The following is a 9,953-nucleotide window of genomic DNA, read 5'->3' as shown; positions in this document are numbered from 1 at the left end:
TGGTGTCATCACAGATTGGCAGTCTGCTTGTGCTTTAGTAAAAATCACACTCGTGTGAACTGAGCGGTGGTGTGTGTGTGTGTGTGCAACAGCGCCCCTCCCTTAACATGTGTGGTCAGAAAAGGTTACTGCAGGCTACGGACACGGAGACAGACAGACATACATACCCACACACACGGCCACGTATAGGAGCGTTGTGACCACCGCTCAAAAAGTGGGGTCCATATGGGGGTTCAAACTTCCAGGCCAGCCGGGGTCCATCACTAAATGCCTGTTAACTCTGAGAATGTAGTGTACAAATGGAACCAAATGTATAGTTACAGAGTTACGGGGGCCCGTAGCCTAATACATATACTATTAAACTGTTGGTACTTGAAATGAAAAGGTTTGAGAATCAACAATGCATGCATACACAGCACACCCTCATCGAACAGTGTGATGCTAACACCAGTAATTGGTTATATGAGGATGCTTCAAGAAAGGAATGTATGTACAACAATCTAAAGTAGATAGATTCTGCGCCAGGAGGCAATCAGCCTACATGAATGACATTGATTTACCAGTATAGCCCATCTAGTTATCTAGTAACAAGAGCTTCTTGACAAACTTGTATTGTATGTGTTGTGCATGCTACAGTGAACTTGCCATGGTATTTCAGATGTTTCAGTGTTAATGGCTTGCTGATGCACTAGTACTACTACAGGCATCTCACACATAATAAACACCATAATCATATAGAGGAACCTCAAATAAACTTACATTTAAAAATCCCTCTCGGCTCTCGCTCATGTTAATTATTAATAACTGGGATTGTTAAATATGCAGAAGCTTGGAGAATACACATTGGCAATAAATGGAGTGTTGGAAGAACAAGAACAGAAACAATGAAGTCACAATGTACACTTTTACTACAAATTATTTTTTAGAACACTTGATCGTTTCCTATACAAAACCAGTTCAGTTGAGAGTATAAAACAAAGCATATATTACAAAATAAAACTCTGGTTACATTAATTACCCTAAATTATAATCCCAGCCATATTCATATTTAATAAGTACAATACTATGTAAACGTGAACAAACAAGGTACCGTGAAGCAACTTTTTACAATCAAATGTTTGTCCAATTGTTCAAACAGCTACTGCATTAACGAACATGTAACGATCCACTGCAGAATAATTGAGAACGGACATAAATTCACAGAATTACAATGATCTAAACCAGACATACAATAAATCCTTGGAAGAAGAAATAAAGATGTGTATATTAAATATTCTTGTGCTCGCAATACAGGACAAAAGAAAGCAAAGAAAGAAAAACAAAGCTTCAGAGTTATCAGCAACTACTTTTACAGCAAAAGTCTACATTCATATGATAAAAGCAATAGAATGATCAAATCCATTCATAGCAAATATATAAATATTCACACTTCACAGCACTGATCATAACTATCATGTGTACAGTGGTTTACAGCAACATATGTAATTCTTTGTGCTAAGGGTCTGTACTTGTGTCACTATGTGTCATTGTCTACAGTATATATACAATTCCGGACCCATATTTTACATAAATCTATACCTTTCCCCAAATCTATTTTTTATATCTCTAGCATGTTTAAGCTTGCTCAAAATTGTGGAGTGGATGTTGGCTGAAATCCACGCTTAAGATTGAGAGTCCTCTTCAAGAAGACAAAGGTTTTGTTAGAAATGCAGCACTTGAAATAATCAATTTTTCCAACATTTTCAACATGAATGGCAGTGAATGGCATTTTGTGAGGAGAAAATGTACACGGTTTAAAAAAGAAAAAAAGACAGCAATTGATTGTAATATTTAGATTTACATGAATCTAGATGTTGTAAATGGACAATGATACATAATGACACCACTAAGGCCCTTTAAGGAGGAAAGAGGAACTTATTTCTACACTAATCTTTGTAAACGGACAGCTAACCTCAGCATTTCAATTGTTATCAAAACCCTTTTAAAAAGGCATTGTTTAAGAAGGTCATTATTGTTTCCCCTTCCAACAGATTTCAAGACAGAGAAGAAAGGAGGGAAGTAATCAAACACAGCTTATATTCAATCCAAACCAAATGGCTTTCAGCTGGGTTTCAAAAATCTGATCCATAATCTGATGTGCAATTTCATTTTGATTCTCTTGGCTCCGTGGGCTTGTGAATTACAAGCCCATCTGCATGTCAGCGAAGTTGAAGAAGTTGTCCACATCTCGAGAAGATGTATTTTTGTTCTCGGAAACAAACACCTGCCAAGAAATGCAGAACATTTTGCTCAGTCCAACAGAGCAACCATCAAGAGCAAAGTTATACGAGAGATATCAAAACTTTTACAGTGTATTACCTTGGTTCCGCTGAACACTTCAGTGGCAAGGTTCTTACAGGCATCTACAACTCCATCTCCACTCAGCTCTAGGGCAATGACTGGGCCTTTGACAATGAGACATTTATTTAACAATCAAAAAAGGTTACACGTACACGTTATCCTGCATTCACACTCACATAGAGAAAGAAGAAACAACAATCAATAAATACCTTTAGAGGCCCATTCCACAAGATCTTCAGCAGTACCCTGGAACACTCGCTTCACATCTTCGGGTCGCATGGAGACCTCCTTTGTCTGGATCAACACAAACCCCTTTGGGACTACCTGTGTAAAATGAACAAAATTAAATGAAGTCATATAAACCAGAATCAATGCAAATCATCAACACATACGCACGCACACACACACACACACACACAGATTTTTGAGCAAGAACTTGTGTACCGGCCCGATACAGTAGTAGCAAGACTTGCGACTGGACTCCAACAGTACTTCTAATGAGAGTAATAATGCAAATCTTGTCAACTGAAACATAACTGGAATGTTTTCATGACAGCACAGCCAAGTAGTGGAATGTTTAGCAACACCAAAACCAGCTTGCTTGGCATCCACTTTTCACGGTGATCCAAAGAAAATTAAACTGCAGGAATTCCTGGCTGACTCACATTTGGATATTTGAAAGCAGTAGCACATGATCAGCAGAAACTAGTGCAACCAAATACCAGTTCACTGCAAAAGTATTTCCCTAGTTCCCTATTCACTGGTATGTTTAGGTAGACAGGATTGTGATCAAGTTAACTTGAACCAGTGGTGATATGGATTTTAGAAGTGTGGGTCCTCTAAATTCATGACGTCATGCGTGCACGCTGTTTTTATTGTTAAGTGTGTGTTTAGTGTGTGCATATGAGGCGCGCGTGCGCGCAGCAAAATAAGTGTGGGCTCGCCGAGCCCACGCGAGCCCATGGCATCTCACCCTTGACTTGAACTAGACTACTGACGGAATATTGTGAGTGACTGCATTATTTAGCTACTGCCATACATGTGAACAGTGCTTTTTCCTAGAGCTCGTTAATCCACATTGAACAAAACAGTTGCAATATGAAATCTCTCAAGGTGAATTTCATATCACAGAAGTAGGTAAACCATAGGCTACTATTTGACATTTCACTTTAGAGCCAAACGTGCCAGTTTTCAAAGCACCAATATTGCAGCAGGGGTTTTAACAATTTTAACGTTAGATTATTAAGTGATCAATTGCAGTCAATTCATCAAATAAAACAAACAAAGGGTCAAACTCGTTCTTCTGCTATACAACCAAAATGTGGAACGCCCTACCGAAGGCCTTAAAGGAGTGTGGTTACCTACAGTAGCATCCTTTAAAATCGCAGCAGGCAGCAGCCATTCGCAACTGGCAGTAACAAACCTAGCCCAGCCTCCCCTGACCCTTCTTTGTATTGACCTACTGTATATATTTTTTGCACTGTTTATTTCATTTTTCTTCTAACCCTAACCCTTTTTTACTATATCTACTGGATAGTACTGTGTTCTATCCGTCTGTCATTCAATGCTATATGAGATGATACTTCAATGGTTTCCTGTGTAAATAAGTCAAGTGCTTTCCTAGGATCTCCTTTTAGTTGACCTTCTACCAGTGAACTGTACCGTCATGAAACTGTACCTTTTTCTATGCAAACTTCTAATAAAGTCTTCAATCAATCAATCAATCAATAACATTTTAACCCTGTCACCGAAAGTGCAGGCTGTAAAGCTTAAAATACACCCTATCAATGGCTGGCTGAAAACATTGTCTGTAATCTGTCAGGTTTGAGCCAATCTGTGTACAGTTGAGTAGGAGAAGGGTCAGGGAGCAGCAGCATTTTCCCCACAGAAAACGTACTGTTCATCTGGTAGATGTTGATGTGCAAATGAGGAGATGACCATCGCGCAGTGACGGCGCTTCATTTGTCTATTTTGGTTGGCAATGTCAGTCAGGCAGCTGGGTTTCAGTCAGACTACTTTGATCTGGTTGGGTGTATGGAACAGCCGTGCTCCTATGTACACCCTACCAACTTGTTTGTTTTACAAGCTTACATAGCTGAGATGTAGATCAGTTATTTCCACTCTGTCTGTCGTATGATGAAGTATAGGGCTTAATTGGCTTGTGGGGCTTTTAAACTCTTAAGTTTGAGGGCTGTAAACTTCAATGTATTCAGCAGAGTAATTGATGGACCCTAAAAAGATGGGTCCACTAGAAGTTCTAGAACACTGGTTTTTATTGTTTTTATTTCACCAGCTCAGCCTGAGTACCCTGTGGCACCACTAAGGGGAAGAGGAACATAATATAATATTTGTTTGCTGAATGGCTGCCATGAGTGTATTAATCAAACTTGCACATAGTCAGAGGAATACTGCCAACCAGGAACATCACATCCATGGTGGTGAAAAATCTGTAAATCTGAGCTGTAAATACTATTTTCAGTGTGCGACCTTCGGTTCTTAGAATTAATCCTGAAAGAAATATAGCATTCGACTTCCACAACAGTTCTCAAAATTGCTGAATGGTCAAGAAAACATTTTAGACTAATGAAAGTTTTGTATTTTAGCCATAGGACAGTAATAAAATATAATTGGCCAACTTATATTAAAGTGTAAGTCATTATAAATAAGTTATGACACCTCTGTTTCCATCTATGACCTACAATTTCAAATTGTATTTTTATGTCATGCTTGTTATTCCATTACACCTCCTTCTCTGATGTTTTCACGTTTGATTTTAATTTGCTTTTGCTTTTCACGGTCAGGTTTCTCCTGTCCAGGTACGCGACAGGAGAAACCAGACAGTATTATGCTGACCACAAAGGAAAGACGTCACAGAGCACACAGGAAGGTGACTCAACAACTCAGGCCCAAGGGAGGTACGTGTGTCGTGTAGGCAGTGTTTACTCATCCAAACACACTGAGGGTGTTGCTCATGTTGATCTGATGATAATGTGTCACCTACTGTAGTTCAGTGACTCTCAAACATTTTCATGTCAAGGGCAAGGACCCCCCAAATGGATATGTACAGTATTTGTACGCGAACCCCCATCTTAAAAGGATTCTGTGCCAAGGACCTCCATAAGAGACGACTTGTGTTAAAAATCAGAAATAGCAGATGTACTGTACAAGCTGACAATAAACTGTGTGTGTTTGTCAGCTTGTAGATTGGCTATTCAAAAATAACCAAAGTATAAAATAGGGTTAAAGTGGTTATTTTGATGCTCGTCACTTCGCTGGGGACCCCCTGGAACCCCTTACTTAAAGGATCCCTGGGGGTCCCCTCCCCCTCACTTTGAGAACCACAGACCTATGGAGTTAAACTTGATCTGTTTTTTACACTCCTAAAAGACTAATGAATAAAAGAATAATAATAAATCCCTGTCTGCTATTCATCCATAATTCAACCAAAGGCCAAAAGCAGCAACCCTGCATCGATTAAGGCAGTGTTTCTCAACCTTTTTTCTGCATGGGCACACTTTTCAGGTCCCAATAATCCATGGGCAACATAATACGGGGGTGTTAATATCGTCACTGTCGGGAAGAAACCTTGTATTTTTAAGTTTCAAATTTGTACGTTTCTTAGCAAAGTAAAGCCCTGCTTCATCATAAAACAGCCGATCTACAAGCGCACACAACGCCTCGCACAGCGAGGCGTTGTGTGCTTGTAGATCGGCTGTTTTCACTAGTTTAAATCATTTTTAAAATGATAAATACAATACTGGCTTTCAAGCAGTTTCAAGGGGCACACTTGACCCTTCTCAGGGGCACACCAAAGGTCCCCAGGCACAGTGGTTGAGAAACACTGTTTTAAGGTCTCAGCGTCTCACTGCTAGTCTCCCCTCCTCCTCCTCCTCCTCACCTCATCAATCAGTTTGCGGGCGTTTGCCGTCGTGTAGTCCCCAGCAAAGAACACAAACAAACAGGACTCGTCGCTGTCTTTGCGCCTCCCTCCCTTTGTCAAAGGCACAATGCTGCGTGCGGCGTCAGCCGAGATTCGCACAGACTTGAATTCCGACTCGGGGTCCGGGGCCGGCACGTGTTCCAGAACCACGGCCGACTCTGGCAGCAGACTCCAGTTAGTCTCCCCAGAGACGGGGGTGAAGTCGTGAATGTTGCTCCAGTTATTGTTGAATATGCTGAGCCCGGCGTCCTTGAAGTGGAACGCCAGCTCGGGGTAGTAGTACTGGAAGCAGCCAAACTTCATGCCAGTAGACGACTCGATGATGGGCTGGGTGGCACAGCACAGGAACACCTCCATCTTCTTACAGTCCCGCGTGCGGAACTGCTGACAGGCCACCACGCACTTGATGTCCTTGCAGTCCCTGAAAAACACGCTGCCCTTCGCGGGGCCCAGAACGATGCGGCAGTTGACGCAGTCGTCGATTGTGATCGTGGCGGCGTGGTCGAGCACGAAGATGTTACAGTTCTCACAGTCTTGGATGACAAACTGTTGCCCGTTGAGTTTGCCGGGCAAGCGACCCACAGTGGCATCTTTGATACCCGTCAGCATGTAGTCCTTCGGATCCACCTGAACAGAGAAAATGTATTCATTTATTTGGGTTTTATTCATTGCAATGTCCCTATGAAAATAGGAAACGGAAGTTTTTAAATAACTTCTCTAGAGACAAATCAGCAAAAAAAGCCTTGTGATTGGAGGTTGTCAAGACAACTGAAGTCCAGATGTTCACTTATTCGCCCCAAAATACAGAACTGCAAGCTCACTACCACGTGTCACATTGTGAGCCTTGTAGATCTGCTATTTCTGGCGAAGAGATTTGGTATTCGAAGGAACAAGAGTCTCCGGTCTGGCTTTACTGAATATAGGGTGTTTATGTGAGCTTGATTCAGGTCTGTCTGCCTTTCTGGTTGTAACTTTGCAATGACGAATTAGGAATTCATAGAATGCGTGCAGCACTTGAAGGAGCCAAGAAGAGCATGCAATACAGGGTTGTCGTGTAGGGGCGTTAATCCTATAATGAGCTCTATCCATGGACAAAGGGGGAAGTGAACCTGAAGTGTACATGCATGAGTTGGTGGTCCTTCCATTCGAACACCATGCCTGACCCTGATTGTTCATAACAAGTTAGCTCACATTATTCTTGCAGCTTAAAATCTCGGTTTGAGAACCACCTCCTGAACAGAGCACCACTATGCACTCTGCTACACATTAGCTGGCCTTTTTCCAGTCAATATTCAAATGACGCTGATGTTAATATCCACATATCTTTGGGCAGGTTTGAGCTAATTATTGATAGTTCTAAACTAAAGGGAACCTACAGATCTGTAGACCTTAAAGTGTTCAAATGGAACGAAATTTTGGTGTAGGCCTACACATTTAATATGTACACTACACTACATCCTCTCAGACTAGATTGGTGTCCAAATGAACTAGATTGGTGTCCAAAAGAGTCCTTTAAAATAAATAGGTGTAGCCGAGGGTTATGTATTTATTACTTCCACACCTACAGTATAGATATGAACCAGAGCACAGTAAAACCTCAAAGCGGAAGCACTGGATGTTATTAGAATGGTCATGTAACGTTAAACCTTTTAGACTTAATGAAACTGACCTTTAGTTGACACTTGGTCTGCTCTTGTTTCCTTCTACGCTACACCAAAATATCAAGCTCTCACAGCAGTAGTTCTGCTATATAATATTTCTTGGGAATGCTCCCCTCAGAACATGGATGCTGTGGTTCAAGTGGTTAACAATGGCAGTGATGTGATCCCTTTCATGTCGATGTTTGATCACCTTTAGTTTACCTACCCCTCCTCCCTCAATCGCCTCAAGCGCCACCGTTCAGAGTACTAAATTAGGCGTTTATTTACCTTCTCTCGCTTGTCCCAGCTGTACTGTTTGGGTGGCTCCTCCGAGGTGTTATTGCCCAGGGGAACAGTGTTTGGAGTGTCACCAGCAACAGTCGTTGTTGTGGGAGTAGTGCTAGTGATGGGATCCTCCTTTTCGTCCAGTTTCCTCCTGGATTTCTTTGAGAAGAAGCAACCCATTGTCACCTCAGGTGTGGTGGGGGAAAAAAACGACTTATGCCAGATTTAAATGTGGAGATCAATCGAGAGTCTTCCTCGTACGATTTCGGTGTTTGCTCTTTTAATTTACGAGGCTGGATGGTTCCTCTCTCGGATCGGATCGGTCTCTGCCCTGCCCCTCAAGCTGTCGTCGAGACGTCGATACGCGCACGTACAGCACGCGTGCATGCGGAGCGGAGCTTCCCGTTTCCTCCTGGCCAATCGATACTTTGTAGCGCTGTGTGGCTGGCCAATCAGAACAGCGCGACGCTGATCAAGAGGCGTGGGCATGTGGTGCATTCAGGGTGACCCTCGGATATTTGCAAGACCCGTTTAAATATTGATGGGATGATTATAGCCGGGGAGCCACAGGCCCAAAAGCTCAAAGAATAGGATGTTACCTGTGATGTCATGACATACTTTTAATTTTAGTTTTTTCTATTAATTTGGTCATCAAGGTCCACAGAATGAGAGGCCTGCTCTGCCGGAAATCCTGCGAAAAAAAGTTATGGCCATTTGTATATTCACTCCATCGACTTCAATATAAAGGAAAGAAACACACCAAAAAAAATATGCTTTAAGTAGCATGTGAGGGGTCAAACTAGGGATTCTTGATGATTCTGAATCCATTGCAAGCATTTGTTTTGCATGAAAAACCTTCCTTGGGCTAGAAAACGGACCAAAATAACGGTGAAAAGTGATGACTCATCACTTTTCACAGGTTTGAGAGGCTGAAATCTAGCCCAAGGAATGTTTTTCATGCAAAACAAATGCTTGCAATGGATTCAGAATCATGAAGAACCCTTAGTTTGACCCCTCACATGCTACTTTTTTTGGTCCCACTAAGCAATTTGGGGGTTAAAACACGTTCAAATGACGTCTTCGCCGTAACCGGGCGTCTAGCTAGATCCGGTCTGTGACGAGTTTAAATTTTAAAGTTTTTTCACCGGCTATACATCACCGTCATTTAAACGCCTTTAGCGGCCCCTAGCGGCCGCCGAAAGTAGTGAAAATGTAGTGAAAATGATGGCAGCCAGCAGGGTTTAAAATCACTATTCCTTGGTTCTGAGAGCCGTATGCTACCTGAACCATCGCAGCTGATCGTATTTGTAATGGATTCTTGCACTGTTATTATTTGACACAGGGAGTCGACGGGGTTCGAACTCGGGACCTTCTGACGATGAGACCTGCGCGCTACCGCTACACCACGGCAACACGTGTAACTTACATGTGTCCAGCAGCTATTAGTAGTTATCGCCTCCCGCTGTTCGTTTTACGTCGGTGCATTTTGTTTGACAACACAAACTAACTTTATATTGATGGATAGCTATAAAACGATTTTATTTAATCATTATCGTATGCTGGGGGTGGGGATGTGGCTGCAGTCTTGTGTGTTTGTCTGTTGGTGTCAGAATTAATTATGTAACTCAGAGAATAGTATGCTGTCATGAGCAGTACCACGGCATTATGCCATTATTTATTACACTTTTAGGTATTGCCCAGCACGTCGAGACGCCTAAAAGATGTGCAATGCTCAGTGGATGCAATTA

The 9,953-nt window shown here is 42.0% G+C and overlaps 1 protein-coding gene across 1 annotated transcript; it reads right to left on the bottom strand.

Annotated features, from left to right (window-relative positions):
- Positions 1-1,061: 1,061 nt before the first annotated feature.
- rp2 (RP2 activator of ARL3 GTPase) lies at positions 1,062-8,519 on the bottom strand. The gene is made up of 5 exons (XM_080733340.1): positions 8,209-8,519; positions 6,239-6,907; positions 2,550-2,664; positions 2,359-2,444; positions 1,062-2,263 (listed from the first exon to the last, which is right to left on the bottom strand). Exons 1-5 carry the CDS (start codon positions 8,383-8,385, stop codon positions 2,180-2,182), a joined length of 1,131 nt encoding a protein of 376 aa, XP_080589466.1. The 5' UTR covers positions 8,386-8,519; the 3' UTR covers positions 1,062-2,179.
- Between the last annotated feature and the right edge of the window lie 1,434 nt (positions 8,520-9,953).

The sequence above is a fragment of the Nannobrachium achirus genome (genome assembly GCF_963921795.1).
Source record: "Nannobrachium achirus genome assembly, chromosome: 1".
NCBI classification, from domain to species: Eukaryota; Metazoa; Chordata; class Actinopteri; order Myctophiformes; family Myctophidae; genus Nannobrachium; species Nannobrachium achirus.
Note: the sequence above shows the minus strand (reverse complement) of the source record. Positions and strands in the feature narration are given on the sequence as shown.